At 49.2% G+C, this 22,680-nt stretch overlaps 1 protein-coding gene across 1 annotated transcript in view; it reads right to left on the bottom strand.

Moving 5' to 3' along the window:
* The window catches only part of DDX54 (DEAD-box helicase 54), a 37,523-nt gene that overhangs the window by 12,022 nt on the left and 2,821 nt on the right, over positions 1–22,680 (bottom strand). The window contains exons 2-12 of the mRNA XM_084820442.1: positions 21,827–21,953; positions 20,446–20,516; positions 17,301–17,489; positions 15,879–15,928; positions 14,460–14,501; positions 9,748–9,843; positions 8,227–8,348; positions 6,209–6,270; positions 5,706–5,837; positions 4,509–4,719; positions 3,141–3,275 (exon numbers count right to left, since the gene is read on the bottom strand). Coding sequence (XP_084676568.1) covers positions 3,141–3,275; positions 4,509–4,719; positions 5,706–5,837; positions 6,209–6,270; positions 8,227–8,348; positions 9,748–9,843; positions 14,460–14,501; positions 15,879–15,928; positions 17,301–17,489; positions 20,446–20,516; positions 21,827–21,953 — 1,237 coding nt within the window. The remainder of the gene's footprint in view (positions 1–3,140; positions 3,276–4,508; positions 4,720–5,705; positions 5,838–6,208; positions 6,271–8,226; positions 8,349–9,747; positions 9,844–14,459; positions 14,502–15,878; positions 15,929–17,300; positions 17,490–20,445; positions 20,517–21,826; positions 21,954–22,680) is intronic.

Raw genomic sequence — 22,680 nt, 5'->3', positions numbered from 1 at the left:
ATACATGGAGGGAGCAATCCTATGGCCGCTAGTCAGCTGCTAGACGGCCACAGGATAGGTCGGGTCCCGGGATCCAACCTCAGAGTCCGCGCTCCGAAGTCAGTTCCCTGAGAACCAACGTCTGCTTCCTCCCGCGCTGCCTTGGAGGCAGCGTGGAACGGCCCCGTGCTCTGTGCTCGGAAGAGGAGCACAGAGCGGCAAAAACGGGGCGTTCCTAGGGGAGGTGTCAGGGCGGGGAAGTTGGAAATGCTGGTACGACACATCCTACACGTCGTCCGGCTGCTTCTTCCCGCACTCCGAGGTCCCACGGCTAGACAGCCAAAATCGGCTGTCAAGCTGTAAATGCAGGGCGGCTGAAGCGCGGAGGGGACGATCCCCTCCGCGCTTCTCCTGCCCTGCATTGGACAGGTGGTTGCCTCCAAGTTCGGAGGCAGCCGCTTATCCCGACAGGGTTGTGCCCTAGAAGACAACAGCGGAAAATACAATACTGTTGTGCTGTAATATCCAACAAGACCAAGAGCAACCGGTACCAAGCAAAACCAAATGTGTTTCGACCTAAAGTCTTCCTCAGTTGGTCTAGTACATAAAAATGGTCCAGTATGTAAAAAAGTATATAAGAAGATAAAAAGGCTTATATATACACACACACATTTGACAATCCAAGTTCCTCACTGTTATAAACACTATAGGACACGGCAGCGTCTCCACCTCTGAATACAGAATCAATTTTATTGCTTAAAAGATTTTTTTTAAAAGCCCAACCCTAAATATATATAAAAACATACAAATATATTATGTGTTAAAGACTCAGTGAAAGTGCACCTGCTTTACATGCGGGTTCAATCCCTGGTTTCTCCAGGTAGGGCTAGGAAAGAATCCTGCCCGAAACCCTGAAGAGTTGCTGCCAATCTTGTGTTGACAATACTAGGCTAGGTACAACTCAGTGTAAGGCTGCTTTATAGGTAAGTATGACACAGCAATGGCTTTAGCAAGGCACTATTCTCAAGAGCAAACAAGCGAGAGGTCACCACCGAACAGGAGACGGAAAAAGGATCAGGACCGGGAGGGGTTTTGAAAGAACGGCTCTACGGGAAACACCAGCAGCCCGCCCATGACTACGGATGTGAAAGCATGGAAGTCCAGAATGCGTCTGCATTTTTTTCTTTAATTTAAAAAACAAAATCGACCTCATGGTTGAAAAGTTAAACTAGAAAGCTCTGCAAGCAATGCCAAGGTAAGATCTCTACAGCCAGCGGATTACTGGCTACAAAATCCCAGCAGATCCACTGCGTGTTTCATGAAATTACATAGATGGTCTGGCGGATGGGACAGACTAGGAAAATGGTTATAAATTTGTTGACCGCTGCCAATCCAATGGCCATTGCGCACTGGCTTGGGGGTGGGGAAGAGGCTGGTGCTGCTTCTTTGGCAGAACAGCTCCATGAAATTTGGGGCATGGGTTCCCCTGATCTTCGCGGAAGCTAGGCACAAGCCAGAGAAGGCAAGATAAAAGAATATCCACTTATCCTGAAACAGTTTACTTCCGTTGTATTTCGAAAACACAGTTCACAAACGACACAAGACCGTATACATTGTTTTCTTTGATTTAAACTGTAATGATTTTTTTTTTAAGGAAGTCAATACGAGGAGTTCATTTATTACGATAGACTCACTGCAGTGTATTTCTGAATTCTTGCTATATGTTTGTTATTTTGTATTTTTGAGAGCACAACCCCTATGCAAGTTTAAACAGAAGGAGGTCATACAACTCCCAGCATTCTGCAGCCAGCATGGCTGGCTGGGGAGCGCTGGGAGTTGTAGGAGTTTCTTCCGTCTAAACACACCCAGGATCACACCCTTGGTAATATATACAGAGCCAGTCAAGGAGGCCTTTGCTGTCTGCAGCTCCTTGCCCGCTTTCATTTGCAAGTACGAGGGAGACTGGGCTAATTATGCAATGTAAACAGAATATATGCAATATTTGTTTCCTCGTACAATATATTCAAAGTGCAGAACTTTGATTTTTATACTTCTTTTCTTTTGCTTATAGTGTGGAGTATACACAGCCTTGCTTATGACTCAGTGTCCAGATTTACAAGTCCCGCTTCACACAGAGGCTTAAAAAGAGTTCGTATTTGATCAGAAGCCTCTGGCTAATTGTAACAGCAATTGGTTTCGATATCTACTACAGTCAGCTGAAAAGTCCTGTTCCAGCCCTGTCTGTCTGCTTCCACTGCTGCTCCCTCAAGCTCTGACAGTCGGGGCGTTCCTTTGTAGCACCTGTCTGGAGCCAGTCACACTAGACTTTCTGCCAGCAGCAATGCCTACTGTATCACCTCTACAGTGGGCGTTGAACTCTTAGGTTAGAGGTGCCAAAATAGTGATAAATCAGATTCAATGGATTGCTTACAAGGTGATACTTTGTGGAGAAACTTACAGCACACAGGTGTACCCAATGGTTGGATCAGACAGCTTCTCTGAACGAAGAGCCATGGGGTACAATGGGTCTTATACCATCCATGTTAGCAGTGAGGCAGCATGACAGCAGCAAGCGCCCCTTCGCATGCATTCCCAGCATGGACTAACAGCACTAGGTTCTCAGCACAGCCACCTGTAGCTTTAAGGTACACAAACTCTGCTTCTCAGGCACATCAGTGATAAGACATTCTCCTCATTAGCAAGGAATGTTCTTGGAGCTACTTCTCACCTTTTTGACTCATCTGGCTACATCAAGAGGCTAGTTAAGGGAAACAGCAGCCCGCTGACCAAAGGCAGAGAGCATTATGGATCTAAGCCACTCTAAAACTACTAATAGTTCAGGCCTGGGGCCTTACACCTACATGACCAGCCTTGAAAACAAATCTACAAAATTTAATAAACTTCCTGGCCTACCCCATTGTACCTAACACCAGTCACATGTGGCCTAAAAGAAACCATTTCTCTACTTGGCCACCTGGGGCTAATTCTTACTCGCCACAGATGACCAGGTGAGTGGGACTTTACAATGCTAGCATGTGCTTTCTCCAATGATGCAGCAGCTACAAAGCAAGAGGGGTTTCCTGGGATACACAGCTTCAGCTTCAATCCGCAAGAGAGTCCTAGAACAAGACCGCTATCGCTCCAGACGGTGGATGGCTTACCCGCAGGCTTCTCGTGAGGGCTGGCCAGGACAAGCGGCCGGCCTAGAAACAGATGCAAGTCAAAAACATAGGGGGTCTCGTCCGGCGCCACCAGGGAGTAGGCGGTACCACTCCTCCCAGCCCGGGCCACTCTGCCTGGATAACAGGAGAGATGAAGAAACGTCAAAATGGCATACAAGGTTGTTTAATGTACGTTGACAACCCCAGCAGGGCTGCAGAAAACAGTGACAATATGGGGGAAAGGGGAACAGCATACAGCCCCAAGCGGGGCAGTCAAAGGGCCCCAGTCTCCGTGCAGTTAGATGACCTCTTCCTGTTTGATGACCACTTCCTGTTTCCAGTTGTTGGTAGCCATTTGGGTGGGGACCAATACCAGGGTTTGCTCCACAGAGATGAGTGGGTAAATCGACTTCCACCTGTTGCTTTACCCGCATGGTGGGGCGCAGCTAGCCCCTGGCCTGAGGTTCCTGTAAGGATTAGGCCCAACATCTCTGTAGAACCAGCCCAAGAAGGCATGAGAACCGAGTGAGAGTCAGATGAGGAAGAGGGCAAAGGTGTGGTAGAGCTACTAAGGTCACATGAGAGAGGGCAGACTAACAGCGGCAGAGAAGAATATTTCCAGATGCTGATCAGTTAGATCAAAGCCAGCCACAGACCTCTCCATCTTATCTTATTACATTTATATCCCATGTTCCTTCCACCGTGAAGCTCAAGGGGGCTACATGTGGTTGTCAGGTGGTCTCCCCTCCAAGCACTGACCAGACCCAGACCTTCAGCAAGGTGGCTGCCTCATGTGCCTTCAGACCATGCCCTGGGACCATCTGTGGGAATGCAAGATCTTACGGTGGGGGGAAGAGCTGAGAGCGACAGAAGAATCAGACGTCGAGAGAGGAAGGAGGAGCAACATTACATGAGGTGTTCTAAAAAGAGGGCTGCTCAAAAGGGGTCTCTAGGGGGAGACCCTCCCTGAGGGCAGTCTAGAAAAGCTACTCTGGTGCCGCACTGTCGGTGGGCGCCAGTTTTTGTTGCAACTACCTATCATAGTACGTTCATCAAAAGTAGCTTCTTGTAGTCCAATTAATATTATGCAAAGCTGACTAGAGAACTAGGATCTGTGTTCCTGCATGAGGATTACGTCTGTAACCTGAAGTGTGGCTGGCCTGGCTCTGGCTTGCATAATAAAAGCTCTTTACTAAGAGAGTGTCTTCACTGTGCAGCTACAAAGATGACGAGAGACTGAGAACTTGACACTTCCCCATCCCTGCCTCAGAGCAGACAACGCTGGGCTAGATGAACTGGGAGCCCCGAGACAGCAGAAGGCAGCTTTGCAAGTTCACCTGCACAAGGTGCCAGACCTCAAGAACTCACCAACGCGGTGCAGGAAGAGCTTGGGCTTGGCTGGAAAGCCATAGTTGATCACATTGTCCAGCAGGGGGATGTCGATTCCACGGGCCGCCAAGTCGGTGACGATCAGCACCGGGCACTTGCCGTGGATGAACTTGCCAATGTTGATCTTGCGAGCCGTCTGGTCCAGAGAGCTGTAGACGTGTGTGCAGTTCACGCCCTGCGCCGTCAGCAGCTGCAGGAGCAGCAAGAAATGAAGCAGGCCGTCAGCAAGCCAAGAGAGAGTGAAGTACGGCTCACATTCCCCAAGCCTTTATAAGGCATAGCACAGGACTGAGCAACCTTTTTACTTACCACCCCACCCTCACCACCTCCATCTTCTCTGGGTTTTATTTCTTATGTATGTATGGTTCTAGCCCTCATGGTTACACAAGGGGGGGGCGGAATAGTCTGGGAAATATGCCCCTTCAATCCAGCATGAGCAACCCTTGAAACAGGGCCTGGGAACACAAATGTGGCCCCTGCTATCCCCTGAAACTATTTATTTACCTTTTTAAACTAACAATAGGGTGCTCCACAGTGGCTATAGAGCGCTAAGAGGGCCAAATTTAGCTTGGTCGCAAGCTGAAGTTACCCACTGTAGAGTTCCATAGCTGCTACTAAGTCCTGAAAGGGTCAAAACATCTGCACTGCTGCTAGGTTTTACATTGGGTGTATTTTTATTCTGTAGTTTTTAATCTATTTTATACTGTATTTTCTGTTGTATTTTTGTGGTTTTAATTTTGTGAACCGCCCAGACAGCTTCGTCTAGTGGGCAGGATAAAAATGAAATAAATAATAAACAAACAGAGCTTGCAAAGAAGCTAAACCTAACCCTTTTAGCACTACTAAGTGCAACGGAGCGGCAAACCAATGATTTATTATTATTATTGTGTATTTATTGTTTTACTTAATGCAGCCTGCAGGGGGATGGGGGAGCAGGTCCAAGCAGGGTGGGGGTGCAAAAATGGTCCATGGACCTCCAGCAATTGTCCACCCCTGCCTTAAAACCTGAGGGTGAACACAAAGGGATTTAGCCAAAGGAGCTTTATGGGAAACAGCAGGGCCCGAGGGGGAAGTTGAAGTGAGAGTGGCAGAACTGCTCTGGTGATCTGGGAGGGGGTAATATCCACAACGCATCCCCGTCCTTCTCTACCCCCTGTGGAATGCGTCCCCACGTACCTCTTTCAGATATTCCGTGTGGTGCTTGGTGGCGACAAACACAATCGTCTGGTCCTGAGGTCTCACCACAGTCCTCAGCAGATACAGGAGGAGGGCTGGCTTGTCATCCGCACGCACGTGATAGAAGGACAGCTGGGGAATGGTAGGCATTTATTTAGGGCACAACCCTATGCATGCCAGAAAAAAGCCCTACAACTCCCAGCACTCCCCAGTCAGCATAGTTTTTCTGTCTAAACACGCATAGGATTGCACCCTCACTGGCCATGGACTGCGCCCTCACTGGCCATGGAACCTAGAAGGGTTCCAAGCCATCCTCCAATGGTGGGGAAGTTGACAAGTACTTCCCGTTTCCCCCCAGCCCAAGTGGAGTTGTAATCCAAAAACATTATGGGAGAACCAAGAGCCGCCTACCGCCTCAGGCCCCAATTTCAGTAGATTCCAATCCACTACCTGCTCCCCCCACCCCGGACCAGCACTTCCAAGGACTTCGTGGCATCCCCCACCTTGAGTTGCTCACTCAGCTTGGACTCCACATCTAGGCGGATCAACACTGGCTCTGTAAGACCTGAGGAGGGGAAGGAAGGGGGGGGGGAAGCATGAGTGTACGTTTCACCCTTGAGAGAAGAATCTAGGATAGAGGAGGAAATGGACGGATTTCAATCTTATGGGGAAAAAACTGCACAAAAGCTGGGAAGCCATGAAATGATGGGTGGTTGGGGAAAGCGATGAGTCCACCTGGGAAACGCCAGCCGGACGGATGGGGACCCTGGGCCTGGCCGGGGGGGGGGTGTCCCTCCCACCCCCCTGGATTAGGCAAAGCCCTGGGAGATGGAGGAGGACAGGCTAACAATGGCACCATTACCCATGTTGGCTAAATGGAACGTCTGTAGGCCAGTTGCCGGGGGTGGGGGCAATAGTGTGGGAAGACGCTTGCCTTCTTGCCCCGCTTGCCTTCTTGCCAGAGTTATCCAGATGGCCAGTGGCCACTTTGGAATTTAGGGTAGAATCCAATGTTAGTTCTATGTAGAGTAGACCCACTGAAAGGAATGAGACCTGTTAGGTATGACTGACTTAAGTCCCATTCCTTTCAATGGGTCAACTTTACACAGGACTAACATTGGATGCTACCGATAGGATACGGGACCATACGAATCCTTGGCCTGTTCCAGCAGAGCTCTGCTTAGCGTTAGGCCTGAGCCGCTCTGTAAAGTGCTTCACTTTGGGGAAAAGGGGTGGGGCCATCTGGGGAACACCAGAGGGCCGGATTGGCAACCTCAGAGGGCTGGATTTGGCCCACGGGCCTAAGGTTCCCCAGCCTTGTGCTATGCCACACATTGGCTTAGCATCATGCGCAATCCCATGCTACTGGCGTCCTTTCTCCTCCCCCAAATGACAGCTGGGTTAGGCACAGAAGGACGGATCATCCAAGATACAGCACATGATCAGCTGCTGCTGCTGAAAGAACATTTGGGGTGGGTGGTGGTGGTTCTGAACCTGCAGCTGATCCATTTCACTGAGCGGCCCCCGGTTCTTAGCATTCTGAATTGCAAACCAATACTGGGCAGTTAGGAACGTCAGAAGAGCCCTGCTGGATCAGACCAAGGGTCCATCTAGTCCAGCATTCTGTTCCCACAGTGGCCGACCAGCTGCCCATGGGAAACCCACAAGGAGGACATGAGTGCAACAGCACCCTCCCACCCATGTTCCCCAGCAACTGGTGTGCAGAGGCATAATGCCTCTGAGACTGGAGTTATTGCACAGCTATCAGGACTAGTAGCCATTGATAGCCTTCTCCTCCAGGAAGTTGTCTAACTCCCTTCTAAAGTCATCCAAATTGGTGGCCATCACTACACCCTGTGATAGCAAATTCCATAGTTTAACTATGCACTGTGCAAAGAAGTCCTTCCTTTTATCTGTCCTGAATCTCTCACCAGACAGCTTCATGGGATGACCCCACTGGGTTCTAGTATTATGAGAGGGAGAAAAATGTCTCCCTATCCACATTCTCCACACCATGCACAATTTTGTTCACCTCTATCATGTCTCCCCTTACTCTCCTCTTTCAAAGCTAAACAGTCCCAGACATTATAACCTTCTCTCGTAGGGGAGTTGCTCCAGACATTGATAATTTCAGTTGCCCTTTTCTCCACTTTTCCCCAACTCCACAATATCCTTTTTAAGGTGCGGTGACCAGGACTGTACACAGTACTCCAAGTGTGGTCTCACCACAGATTTGTATAAGGGGAGTTTGGCAGTTTTTTATTCTCAGTTCCTTTCCTGATTATGCCCAACATGGAATTTGCTTTTTTCACAGCATTTGACATTTGGGTTGACCTCTTCATCAGGCAGTCCAGCACAACCCCAAGATCTCTTTCTTAGCCAGTTACCACTAGCTCAGATCCCATCAGCTTATACTGGAAGTTGACCACAAAACACTCCCGCCCTCAGCCCGGCTTCCAAAAGGCCCAACCGTGTGACACCGCCAATCGGACACCCATCACCAAGCACCCAACGCCCTTACCGGCTCGGGCAAACTCAACAAGAAGTTTTGGCAGGGTGGCAGAGAAAAGCACCGTCTGGCGGTTCTCGGGCAGCCGAGAGATGATCTCCTGCAGCTGTTCTGCGAAGCCCATCTCAAAGAGTCTGGCGGGGGAAGTGGAACAAGACATTAAGCAGGCAGAGGAAGCAGGCAGGAAGCGAAGAACAAGCGGGATTCTCCTGGGGCAATGTCCTCGATCAGCCTTCCTCACCCTGGGGCCCTCTGGATGTTTTGGACTACAACTCCCATCAGCCCCGTCAGCTCGGCAAATGGTCAGGAATGCTGGGAGTTGTCATCCAAAATATCTGGAGGGCATCACGTCGGGGAATGCTGCTGTAGGGAGTTAAAAGAAAAATAAAATGTGTACTGAGACTTCCCTCTAAAATCAGGGATAACCAGTTTCTTGGGGACCACTGTAGAAAGCCAGGCAGGGCTGCATCAAGGGCAGGCCTGGCCAGGCCAGGCCAGGCCAGGCCTGGACGGGGCCCACTGACAAGAGCCCCCTGGAGTTGCTCCTCCTCTCCCCCACTGCGACCTGCTTGTTCCCCTGCCTCTCGCTCTGGCCCAGGCAACGGTGCTGATGAGAACGAGGCGCAGGAGATGCCATGGCCCGCTTGCTCCCTGGCTCTCTGCCTGCCTGCCAAGCAAGCAAGTCGTGGCCAAGAGCAGCTGGGGACAGTGGCATTGAGAAGGGAGACTCACCGAGGGAGGGGCCCACGAGGGTGCCTTGCCCAAGGGCCCGCCGAACCCCAGAGCCAGCACTCAATCCAGGAGCCGGAAGTGTATTTTGCCACAAACACCGACATCCTCTATAATAAGTTAGGGACCAGCTAGCCAGAAGGGCAACTGCGTTATGGGCTAGTGTGCCCAGGATGCAACAATTCCATCACCAGCAGATCCACAATAAGTCATGCATTTTTTTTAAAGAGGCAATTTTATGCAATGCAATTTATGCAAATGTTACGCAATTCATGCAATTTTTTTTAAAGAGGCATTTAAAAAGGGCAAAAAAAGCATGTGAATGTGCTACATTTGCATAGTTCATAACCCGGCTAATAGTCTTGGCACGGAACTTGGATTACTTTGGCACAGTTTCTCGCTCGCTCCCTCCCTCTCCCTCTCGCTCCCTCTCTCGCTCCCTCTCGCTCCCGCTCCCTCCCTCTCCCGCTCCCTCTCGCTCCCTCCCTCTCCCTCTCGCTCCCTCTCTCTCCCGCTCCCGCTCCCTCTCTCTCCCTCTCTCTCCCGCTCCCTCTCGCTCCCTCTCTCTCCCGCTCCCTCTCGCTCCCGCTCCCTCTCCCGCTCCCTCTCTGAGTGGAGTGTATACGCCAAGAGTGAAAGTACCTAAAATAAACATTCATATAAACATGGTTGTGTCTGGGATCTCCCCACCGGCCCCCCCCAAATATGGAGGAACTGGTGACTTGTCCAGATCCCCTTTGGACACCAATTGCAAGAATGCACTCTCTCCAAGTGCCCAATAGATCCTTGGGGACCAAAACGGACCTGTCTGCTTCGTCGAAGACCACATATTCCACGCTCTGCAACTTCAGCTTCATCTCCACAGCCACATGCATCAGCCGGCCTGGAGTGGCAATGATTCTGGGAGGAAAAGCAAAAAACGGGCGGGGGTTAGACACGGCCATTATTGTGGCAAGGAGAGGGCGCTTTCCTTCTGTTGCCCATCTATGAGAGCTGGGGCTACATTAAGTAAACGTGGGCAGCCACTGAGCCACGAGGGTCTAGTTCTCATTAGGGTTATAAACCTGCAGACTGGACCGCGCCACTTCAGACCGCAAGCAGGGGCTCCCATGACTGAATACCCTTCTATACACACAACCCAAAAAAGGTGCTCCCTGCACACAGAAAACCAGAATGTCAGGGAGAATGGAAGCTTAGCCTTTTCCCTAACATGCTAGCTTTCTGCATGTGTGCATTTTGTTTCATCATTCAGTCATATGAGCCCCCACCCACAATCTGAAAAGGCACAGCCCAGATAAAGATTGACTATTCTCGGTGAGGACTAGGAAATTCGAGACGGGCTAAAATGAGTTTGGATTTCTAAGAATCTGGAAAACATACGCGGGGAATAGTTGATTGGAGGGCGACACGCTACATGTTAAGTAGCAACATAAATTGCATAAATTGCTGCAAAACTTCTTAAGGAATTATTTGCGTATTTTTCCAGGTAAAGGAAAAAATACATCCGAATCCATCTGCGAACGGACACTGGAAGGAAAGACACCGCACAATCCACGGAACACACATGGGACAGATTTCACAAAATCCAGACAGCCCTAGACAAGGCCAACAACTGTTCTGAGTGAAACGTCTGGATGGACACAAGCAACGCTTGGCAGATCTGTCAAATAAACAGCTTCTGCGTGCGGTGCGTTCCTTTAAAACAGCTTTGAACCCTGTTCGTTGTCCTATATAGGAGTGTGAGGGGAGGAGCGAGTCTGCCCCAGAGAGACCATAGTACCTCTTTCAGCCCCAAGGCCAAATTGCACTTTGGAGACACTCTCGGGCGCTGCAGTCCAGTCGCTGTTGTTGTTCAGTCGTTCAGTCGTGTCCGACTCTTCGTGACCCCATGGACCATAGCACGCCAGGCCTTCCTGTCCTGCGCTCTCTCCCGGAGCGTGCTCAAGTTCATATTCATTGCATCCGTGATGCTATCTAGCCATCTCATCCTCTGCCGTCCCCTTCTCCTTTGGCCTTCAGTCTTTCCCAGCATCAGGGTCTTTTCCAGGGAGTTTTCTCTTCGCATTAGGTGGCCAAAATATTGGAGCTTCAGCTTCAGTATCTGTCCTTCCAATGAGCAGTCAGGGTTGATTTCCTTTAGGATGGACTGATTTGACCTCCTTGCAGTCCAGGGGACTCGTAAGAGTCTTCTCCAGCACCACAGTTCGAAAGCATCAATTCTTCGGCGCTCAGCCTTCCTTATAGTCCAGCTCTCACAGCCATACATTACTACTGGGAAAACCATAGCTTTGATTAGACGGACCTTTGTCGGCAAGGTGATGTCTCTGCTTCTTACTATGCTGTCTAGGTTGGCCATAGCTTTCCTCCCAAGGAGCAAGCGTCTTTTAATTTCATGGCTACAGTCACCGTCTGCAGTGATCTTGGAGCCCAAGAAAGTAAAATCTGTCACTGCTTCCATTTCTTCCCCTTCTATATGCCAGGAAGTGATAGGGCCAGATGACATGATCTTAGTTTTTTTAATGTTGAGTTTCAAACCAGCTTTTGCACTCTCCTCTTTCAACCCTCAACAAGAGGCTCTTGAGATCCTCTTCGCTTTCTGCCATTAGGGTGGTATCGTCTGCATATCGGAGGTTGTTGATAATTCTCCCGGCAATCTTAATTCCGACCTCTGATTCATCCAACCCGGCATTTCTCATGATGTACTCTGCATATAAGTTAAATAAGCAGGGTGACAATATGCAGCCTTGTCGTACTCCTTTCCCAATTTTGAACCACTTGGTTGTTCCATGTCTGGTTCTTACTGTTGCTTCTTGACCCTCGTACAGGTTTCTCAGGAGACAGGTAAGGTGGTCTGGTACTCCCATCACTTTAAGAATTTGCCACAGTTTGTTGTGATCCACACAATCAAAGGCTTTAGTGTAGTCAATGAAGCAGAAATAGACGTTTTTCTGGAATTCTCTTGCTTTCTCCATGATGCAGCGAATGTTGGCGATTTGATCTCTAGTTCCTCTGCCTCTTCGAAACCCAGCTTGTACTTCCGGTAGTTCTCGGTTCGCATACTGCTGAAGCCTAGATTGTAGGATTTTGAGCATCACCTTGCTGGCATGTGAAATGAGCGCAATTGTGCGGTAGTTTGAACACTCGTTGCCCTTCTTTGGAACTGGAATGTAAACTGACCTTTTCCAGTCTTGTGGCCACTGTTGAGTGTTCCAGATTTGTTGGCATATTGAATGCAGCACTTTAACAGCATCATCTTTTAGGATTTTAAATAGCTCAGCTGGAATACTGTCATCTCCGCTAGCTTTGTTGTTACTAATGCTTCCTAAGGCCCACTTGACTTCACTCTCTAGGATGTCCGGCTCAAGTTCGGTGACCGCACTATCATGGCTATCAGGGACATTCAGATCGTTCCTGTATAGTTCTTCTGTGTATTCTTGCCACCTCTTCTTAATCTCATCTGCTTCTGTGAGGTCCCTGCCTTCTTTGTCCTTTATCATGCCCGTCTTTGCACAAAACGTTCCCTTGAGATCTCCAATTTTCTTGAAGAGATCTCTAGTCTTTCCCATTCTGTTGTTTTCCTCGATTTCTTTGCATTGTTCATTTAAGAAGGCCTTCTTGTCTCTCCTTGCTATTCTCTGGAACTCTGCATTCAGTTGGGTATATCTTCCCCTTTCTCCCTTGCTTTTCGCTTCCCTTCTTTCCTCAGCTACTTGTAAAGCCTCATCAGATAGCCACTTGGCTTTCTTGCATTTCTTTTTCTTTGGGATGGATTTCGTTGCTGCCTCCTGAACAATGTTACAGACCTCCGTCCATAGTTCCTCAGGCACTCTGTCTATCAGGTCTAATCCCTGAAATCTATTCCTCACCTCCACTGTATATTCATAAGGGATATGATTGAGGTCATACCTGAACAGTTTAGTGGTTTTCCCGACGTTCTTCAATTTAAGCCAAAATTTTGCAAGAAGCAGCTCATGATCTGAGCCACAGTCAGCTCCAGGTCTTGTTTTTACTGACTGTATGGAGCTTCTCCATCTTTGGCTGCAAAGGACATAATCAATCTGATTTCGATATTGACCATCTGGTGACGTCCATGTGTAGAGTCGCCTCTTGTGCTGTTGGAAAAGAGTGTTTGCTATGATCAGCATGTTCTCTTGGCAAAACTCTATTAGCTTTTGTCCTGCTTCATTTTGTACACCAAGGCCATACCTGCCTGTTATCCCGGTGATTTCTTGACTTCCTACTTTAGCATTCCAATCCCCTATGATGAAGAGGACATCTTTTTTTGGTGTTAGTTCTAGAAGGTGTTGTAGGTCTTCATAGAACCGATCAACCTCAGCTTCTTCGGCCTCAGTGGTTGGGGCATAGACTTGAATTACTGTGATGTTGAATGGTTTGCCTTGGATTCGTACTGAGATCATTCTATCATTTTTAAGATTGTACCCCAGTACTGCTTTTCCCACCCTTTTGTTGACTATGAGTGCTACTCCATTTCTTCTAAGGGATTCTTGCCCACAATAGTAGATATGATGGTCACCTGAATTAAATTCGCCCATGCCTGTCCATTTTAGTTCGCTGATTCCCAAGATGTCGATGTTCAATCTTGCCATCTCCTGTTTGACCACCTCCAGCTTACCTTGATTCATTGATCTGACATTCCAGGTTCCTAAACAATATTGTTCTTTACAGCATCGGATTTTCTTTTCACCGCCAGACACATCCACAGCTGAGTGTCCTTTCGGCTTTGGCCCAGCCGCTTCACTCTTTCTGGCGCTACTTGGAAATACCCTCTGCTCTTCCCCAGTAGCATATTGGACACCTTCCGACCTGAGGGGCTCATCTTCCGGCGTCATATCTTTTAGCCTTGTGATACGTTCCATGGGGTTTTCTTGGCAAGAATACTGGAGTGGGTTGCCATTTCCTTCTCCAGTGGACCACATTTTGTCAGAACTCTCCGCATGACGCCATGTCTTGGGTGGCCCTGCACGGCATAGCTTATGGTTTCACTGAGTTACGCAAGCCCCTTCGCCACAACAAGGCAGTGATCCATGAAGGGATCACCCAGTCCAGTCATGGGTGGGGCCAAAGGCGAAGAGGGCGGGGCCAAAAACATACCAGCATACTGTAGTGTAAAGTTCTTGCTGCCCAATAACTCAGCCTTAGGAGAGGCAGTTCAACCTTTTAGAATGGGGGAAAAGCTGCACCAAAGCTGGGAAGCCACCAAAGGACTGGTGGTTGGGAGAAAGGGGTGGGGCTAAGGAAAGGGGTGTGGCCTTCTGGGGAATGCTGGAGGGCCAGATTGGGAGATTGGAAGGGCCGAAGGCTCCCCACAAGACGAGAGGCTCAGCCTAAAATTGATAAGGAACAACTGTGATCTTGACTCAAAAGGGAGGTTTCAGGAGGGGCAGGCTGTGAAGAGACCCCACCCACCTGGACTGGGCCTGATGGTCAGTAGCCGATCCCCATTCAAAGCCACCCCCCCCCCCCCGGACTTTCTTGGCCGATGCTTTCAGACTTACATGTCCGGGTTTTCGTGTAGAGCTGCAAACTGGTCTTCCATTCTGGAAGAGGAAGGAGAAATCTACAGAGTCTGAGGGGAGGCAAAAAAACCCATTTCTACCCCCCCACCCCACTTTCGACGGTCACCCTCAAATCCTGCGGCACTTCGAAGCTTTCCATGGGGTGTAGCGCATTAGATCCAGAGAACAGCAAGCAGGACTCTCCCCATGCAGCACACTTTCCTTGCTCCTTCCCGACACTTCAGCCCCCCTGTACCCCCCCCCAAAGCCACTCCCAAGTGTCAAGCAATGGAGGCACAGGGTGAGTGGGGGATGCACAAGGTGGATGAATCAGAAAAAATTGGTGAGGTTGCCTTGCTCAAGCAGGAGTGCTTTTTGCTCGTGCAAGAGCCCTTTGGATCCAAGCCCGTATATCTAATTTTGGTTTTTTTTTCATGGTCAGCAACTGACTTTATTGGAGTCCTACACCCTTGAGGGAGTTGGAGGGAAAGAAAGATGGGCAAGACCCCGGGTGGGTGGGGCTGTTCCAACCTCTCTTTAAGAACATATGAACCGAAGAGGAGTTCTGGCGCACCAGGGCAAAGGCCTGAAGAGTCCAGCATTTGGGGTCCTACAGTGGCCACGCAAACACCCATGGGAAGCCCTCCAGTCAGCTTATTTGATTGGTCTTACCGTGCTGCTTAAAAGCCACCTTCCCAAACCTGGTGCCCTCCAGATTTTCTTTGTTTGGACTACATATTTATTCATGCCTTTTAACGTGCTATTTATAGGCTGCTGTTTTTCTAATTCCATTTAATGTTTATTTCACATGGAGTTCACATTAAAAAAAAGATATAATTATTGAAGGGGGGCATACACATTTATTAAACAAACAAACTGAAAAAAATGATAGACTCTGTGTGCAATGGCAGCGTCCCTCCAAGTAACAGATGCTGGACAGGGAAGCTGTGTGTTTTCTGGAACCACACAGGCTGCACTCTCTTGGAAACTGGAAGATGGGACAGATAGACTTTTGATCGGATCTAGCAGGGCTCTTCTACTGCTCTTGAACAGTGTTACTCCCTGTGAACCCTAAACAAGGGGTTACGAGCTTGCAGCCCTCTAGAGCAGGCTTCCCCAACTGGGCCCCCTCCAGGTATGTTGGGACCACAGCACCCATAATTCCCAGCCAGCATGGTTGGCCATGCTGGCTAGGAATTATGGGTGCTGTGGTCCCAACACATCTGGAGGGGGCCCAGTTGGGGAAGCCTGCTCTAGAGGTGGTTGGACTCCAAATCCCATCACCCTCTGCCAGCATAGCCAACAATCAAGGATGATGGGACCTGCATTCCCACAACATTTAGAAAGCTACAGATTCTCCACACCCCTGCCCTAAGCGACGATGGTGTTGTTCAGAAATCGAAAGGGCACAAAACGTACTTGTCTCCTCCAAGGATCAGGGCCGTTTTCAAGCCTGCGAATCGGCCGAGCTGTCGGACAAGACAAATGAGAGTTAAACACCAGCAAGCAGTTAAAATCTGCATCCAATCCAGAGATGCCCTCCATCTCCGTACCAAGCAAAAGTGAGGTATGAGCTCAACTGAACACCCCTCTGCTCAGTCCCAACTACAGATGTGAGGATTTTGTAAAATCTGTTCCGTCTGCATGTCATGAATTGTCAGGCACCTTTTGTTCCATTATTCGCTCATTGACAGAACTGGATTTCTTTTACACTTTCCAGAATTTGCACAAATTCCCACTTCCGAAAACACGCAAATTCCCACTTCCGAAAACGTGCAAATCCCCCCCAAATGTGCGTTGTCATGGGGGAAATGCACATTTTTGGCTGGTGTTTTTTATTTTATGTATTTTTCTAAGGGAGCAATCTTATGGCCACTAGACACTGTCTAGAGGGCCATAGGATTTTTCAGTTTCTGGGAACCAAGGTCAGAGCCAGGGCTCTGAATGCAGTTCTCAGAAACCACGATCCCGACCCTCTCCTCCACCTCCTTGTGGCCGGCGGGGTTCTCTCTGTCACCTACGTATCTGCACTCAGAAAAGGAGCATGGAGACGGGGAAAGGGGGGTGGTTTCAGGTGTGGGCAGGGGAGGATGCTGCCGAAGTCGCTTTACGTAGCTTCCTATCCGCTGCATGGCCTCCTTCCCTCCCCCTCCTCAAAGCTGCAGCTAGACAATTGAAATCACCCATCTAGCGAAAAATGCAAGGTGTCTGGAGCACGGAGACAGGGAAACGGGGGTGGTCCCAGTGGCAGGGAGACTGCGGAAGCCGCTTTGTGCAGGGTTCTGTGTGCCGCGTGTCCTCCTTCCCTCCCCTCCCTGAAGCCACAGCTAGACAGCCAGAACCAGCCGCCCTGCATTGGATACTTGGCAGCCTCCAACTTTGGAGGCTGCCAACTGTCTCAGTAGGAATCCCCCCTAAATTTGTGTGAAATTCCACAAAATAAGAAGAAAACAGTCCACAAGCCCACAGAATCTGTGTGACTCAGGAAAAGCTGGTCAGCTGTGGAATCCACAGGTTGGATGAAAAGAAATCCAAACTCATTTGATTACGTTGTGGATTTCTCCAGCATCCCTAGTCCCAGCACCCCGAAACTTTCCTGACAATTGTTTTCCAGCAGTTGCGCTTTAGGGCGCGCCAACCTGCTCACAATTAAGCGAGCTTGCCTCCACTGGGCCGAAACCTTGTGGCAGTATGTTCCACGGGTTAACTGCACATCGCCCATGGCTCTCAACAGCCTCAGAAATGTTCAGAATTGGCACAAACGTTTCTAAAACCCAGCTACGGGTGATCTTTGTTACTCTTCGGTCCCAGACTTCAGCCCCCCCACCATCTTTGGAGTACCTCCTTGGTGAACTTAAGAGTCTGCAGGGCCAGCTCCCGGGTTGGTGATAGGATGAGGGCCCGCGCGCCGGTCTTGGCGCTGTGCGCCTTCAGCTTCTCAAACATGGGAATGAGGAAACAGGCCGTCTTCCCGCTTCCGGTCCTCGCCATTGCAACCACATCTTTGCCGTCCAGGATGACAGGAATAGTCTGCGAAAACCAGCCAACGCCACATCAAGAGGAGAAACTCTCACCGTGATCTGTACTGGCTTTCCACTTGGTGGACAAGTCTAGTTCTTTATGGCAGGGGTGGGCAGGAGGAAGATTTCTAGATGGCTTGGACTTCAACTCCCAGAAGCCCTTGTCAGTATGGCTAATGCTCAGGAATGCTGGGAGTTGGAAGTCCAAAACATCTGGAGATCTGCCCATCCCTGCCTTATGGTATGTCCCACCCCAGTAGGTGACAGATCACACTGCTCAGTCTCTTGCTGATGGACAATACAGAAGTAGCAGCAACACACAAAATAACAAGGTTAACGGTTGAATTTATTTATTTATTTGTCATATTATTTGTTATATTTGTTCATCTTTATATAAATATTTAATATTTACTTTTGATTTATTTACAGAAATACTTAATATTTTTCTTTATTCATTTTTATAAATATTTAATAGGTATTTATTTATAATATTTATCTGTAATATTTATATACCGCTAAATATATAGTAAGGGGCCGCGGTGGCTTAGTGGTTAAGACGCTGAACTGCAGACTGGAAGGTCGGCAAGACAGCAGTTCGAGACCCGAGTGCCGCGTGACGGAGTGAGCTCCCATCTTCAGTCCCAGCTTCTGCCAACCTAGCAGTTCGAAAGCAAGAAATTGCAAGTAGATAAATAGGTACCGCTTCGGCGGGAAAGGTAACAGCATTCCGTGCACCCCGGTGTTCAGTCCTGCCGGCCACATGACCACGGAAGCGTCTTCGGACAGCGCTGGCTCTTTGGCTTAGAAATGGAGATGAGCACCACACCCTAGAGTCGGACACGACTGGTTGGGGACACCTTCACCTTTAAATATATAGTGGGCCTTCCCTGTAGCATCACCCACTGTCTGGAAAACCATCCCTCATGTAGTTCAGGAGGCAGAAAACGCGACATCTTCCAAACGCCTCCTGAAAACACGCTTGTTCACCCAGGCTTTCCCTGGGCTGTAAGTAAATTAATTACACTGCTCCATTTTACTGCTCTTTGATTTATTTATTTTTTACTGTAGTTGGAAGTGTTTTTAATGCTGTGTTTTTAATACTGTATTTTAATATTGTGAACCATGGGGAGATTTTATGATATTCAGCGGTATATAAATGCCACAAATACATAAACAGAGAAATATAATAAAATACCTAAGCCATTCACATATAAATTGTGAACAGTGCTTCGCATGCATTACAACAGCCTTCGCCATGGTCTCCAGCTGTTTTGGACTATGCTTCCCATCAGCCCCAGCTAGCATGGCCAATGGCTGGGGTGAGGGGAGTTTTAGTCCAAAGCCAGCAGGAGGACACCAGACTGGGGAAGGCTGCAGCCTCTGGATGCACCAGTCCGTCGCAAATCACCCAGAGATCTACCACTGGATCCTGATTGGCCTTCTGCCCTCCCCTGCTCTAGAGCAAAGGGATCGTTTCTATTTCATGCACTTCAGACCAAACTTTGGGAGTTTTTAGTAAGGCTGTTACCCAACGAGAGATGTTTTTCTTGATTGACTGTGTATGTTTTAGGTCAAGGGTGCAGATTGGTGGTTTCCCAGCTTTGCTGCAGTTTTTCCCCCATTCTGAAAGGCTGAAATGCCTCTCTTAAGGCTCATTTACTGGCAGGAAGAGCTTTAAACTATAATATGGTGGGGGTTTTTGTATTCTGGCCCCACCCCTTTTGCCCCGCCCACCACTGGAATGCAGCCCCCGGGAGCCTCTCCAAAATGGAATTAAGGCCCTTGGGCTGAAAGAGGTCCTTGCACCCCTGTTTTAGGTGGTTAACAAATTAACCAAATTGATTTAATCCAAATAAAATTTGCATATCAGAAGAAACCCCCCCACAATAATTGGAATCTGAATAAATAATCTGAATTATTTAATACTTATTATTCATAGAATCATAGAACAGTAGGGTTGGAAGGGGCCTACACGGCCATCGAGTCCAACCCCCTGCTCAGTGCAGGAATCCAAGTCAGAGCATCCCTGACAGATGGCTGTCCAGCCTCGTCTTGAACGCCTCCAGTGCAGGGGAGCCCACCACCTCCCTAGGTAATGGGTTCCATTGTCATATTGCTTTGACAGTCAGGACGTTTTTCCTGATGTTCAGCCGGAATCTGCCTTCCTGTAACTTGAGCCCATTATTCCGTGTCCTGCACTCTGGGATGATCGAGAAGAGATGCTGGCCTTCCTCTCTGGGACAACCTTTCAAGTACTTGAAGAGCGCTATCCTATCTCCCCTCAGCCTTCTCTTCTCAAGGCTAAACATGCCCAGTGCTTTCAGACTCTCTTCATAGGGCTTTGTTTCCAGTCCCCTGATCATCTTTGTTGCCCTCCTCTGAACCCTCTCCAGTTTGTTTGCATCCTTCTTAAAGTGTGGTGCCCAGAACTGGACACAGTATTCCAGATGAGGCCTAACCAGTGCTGAGTAGAGGGGAACTAGTACTTCCTGGGATTTGGAAACAATGCTTCTATGAATGCAGCCCAAAATAGCATTTGCCTTTTTTGCAGCCACATCACATTGTTGGCTCATATTCAGCTTGTGATCGACAACCATTCCAAGATCCTTCTCGCTTGTAGTGTTATTGAGCCACGTATCCCCCATCTTGTCACTGTGCATTTGGTTTCTTTTTCCTAGGTGCAGAACTTGGCATTTATCCCTATTAAATGTCATTCTGCTGTTTTCTGCCCAGCGCTCCATTCTATCCAGATCACTTTGAATTTTGTTATAATAATGACTATTCTTATTAATACTCATTATTATACTTATTATTATACTCATTATACTTATTATTATTACTAATACTTATTATTATTACTAATACTTATTATTATTTAATACTTTAATCTGAATAAAATTTGCATACGAAAAGAAACCCCCCACAATCCTTGGTCTGATCTGGCAGGGCTCTCCCTCTGTTCTTACCTTCCTCTGGATGGGGGTAGGGATTTTGTATCCTTTCTTCATAATGCCTTTGAACACAGGGTAGCTCAGTCCTGTAGAGAAAGCAATTCAGAGAAGTTCATCACCACTCCTTCTCAAATTCAGGGGGCTGCAGGGGACCCTCGACTGAAGCACTGAACAGCTGCTGTACAGATTTAAGCCCCTGCCCAGGAGGAGAAAAAAATAGCCCTGACAATGCTGAGTTGCCCTCTCGGGTCCTAAGGAACATGTAGGGAACCTGGGCCCATCCAGATGTTTTGGACTACAACTCGTGTCTTCTCTTATCACTGGCTGCGTTGGCGGGCGATGATGGGAGTTGGAGTCCCAACATCTATTAGACTGCTGGACACCATGGAACATGTGGAAAAATGCAGCCCACTTGACTACAAGGTTCTCAGAAGAGCGAGTCCGTGCCCTCTTCCTCTCACCCATCAGGCCTGGCGTCAGCATGTGGCTTCCTCAGGCACCTCTGGGAGTTACAGCACCCCAGGAGGGCCCACTGTCCGGGCCCCTGTCTGCCCTCGGGCCTCCCTGCCTCAGGAGACTTGGCCACAGTTCTGCTGGGCACTGCCGTTTTGTTCCCCCCAGAATGCCCTGGACGCGGCACCAGCCAGAGGCATTGTGGCAGGGAGGGAAAAGCGGCAGCCAGCGAGGGCCGCCATGTTCTTGTAGTGGCTGCCATTTTGTTTCCCCCACAAGGCCGTGGACATTGTATCAGTCTGGAGCATTGTGGGAAAAACAAAACGGCAGTATACCAGGCGGCTGCCACACAGAAGAGCTCCGCTGCTCCTTATAACAGTTGAAAAGAGAGAATGCGCAAAAGCCAAGGATGTTTTGTTGCACAACAGGGCGGGGGAACCTCGGGCCAGATCCAGCCCTCCTGGGGTCACAGTCTGGCCCTCCAGGGTTCCCCGGGTAGCCTCACCCCTTTCTCTAGCCCTACCCCTTCCCCCTAGCCACCAATCATTTGATGTGTTTCCTGGCTTTTCTGCAGTTTTCCCAACTAATTCTAAAAGGCTGAAATGCCTCTCCTTCTTACTCATAGTCAGAGCTTTAAGCTACAATACGGTGGGATTGGGGGAATGGGGGATTTTTTTTTTTACTCTGCCCCCTTTGCCTTCAGGGTCCGCATTCCACCTCCCCTGGAATGCGGACCCTGAAGGCTTCTCTGAAATGGAAAAGGTTCCCCACCCTTGCGCTACAAGGTAAGCCCTCCTGCACGGACCTTAAGAGAGCCGATCCACAAAGGATTCTGTGCTGAGCAGCACCCCAGCCCCGCTGCCCGCCCAAACCTGAAGGCAGCCCTCCCCAGCAACCGCGATCAGCAGCCAAAAAACCATTCAAAGAACTGCCCCTCGCTCACCCATGGACTGAAAGCCTCCAGATTTCTTCTTCTTCTTGTTCTGGGCCCGGACCATTTCCCGGGTGTCCGGCTCGACATCCGAAGCGCAGTCGGGTGCAGGGAAAGTGGACGCTGGCATCTCATAGCCCTTTGAACATGGCCAGAAGAAAAAGAGAGGGAGGGAAAGCTTAGATATTAAGCAGCAACTGGGTGGAATCCTCCCCCGTCATGTTTCAAGATCTTGAGAGGAAGTCCGGTGTAGTTGCCGGAGCGTTGGATGGGACTCAGGAGACCCGGGTTCTAGTCTCCACTTGGCCACAAAGTTCACTGGCTGGCTTTGGGCCAGTCCCTGACTTTCAGCCTAACCTACCTCACAGGGGTGTTGTGAGGATAAAATGGAGATGGGGGGACTATGTATATGGCTCCTTGGAGCAAAGGTGGGATATAAATGTAACAAATAATAATATACTTTTCATGCAGACAGTCTGGGGATCAATCCTGGCATTGCCAGGTAAAAGCATCAGGTGGCGGATGATGGGAAAGGGCTCTGTCTAACTGGGACTGAGAGCCTCTGCCAGTGAGAATAGACAATATGGGGGCCAGAACAAAAAAATACCAGCATACTGTAGCTTACAGCTCTCACTGCCAGTAACGAAGCCTTAGGAGAGGCATTTCAACCTTTTAGCATGGGGAAAAAGCTGCACAAAAGCTGGGACACCACCAAACATTTGCTGGTTGGAGGAAAGGGGCGGGGCCAGGGGATGGGGGTGTGGTTTTCTGGGGAAGTCTGGATGGCTGGTTTGGAACCCCAAATGGGCTGAATTTGGCCCCTGGGTAGAGGGAATAATCGGCTGACCTGGTGTAAGGCAGCTGCC

Source organism: Heloderma suspectum, chromosome 13 (genome assembly GCF_057233095.1).
Source record: "Heloderma suspectum isolate Gila_16-S chromosome 13, 16-S_ref, whole genome shotgun sequence".
Taxonomy (NCBI): domain Eukaryota; kingdom Metazoa; phylum Chordata; class Lepidosauria; order Squamata; family Helodermatidae; genus Heloderma; species Heloderma suspectum.
This window is presented reverse-complemented; position numbering and strand designations above follow the sequence as displayed.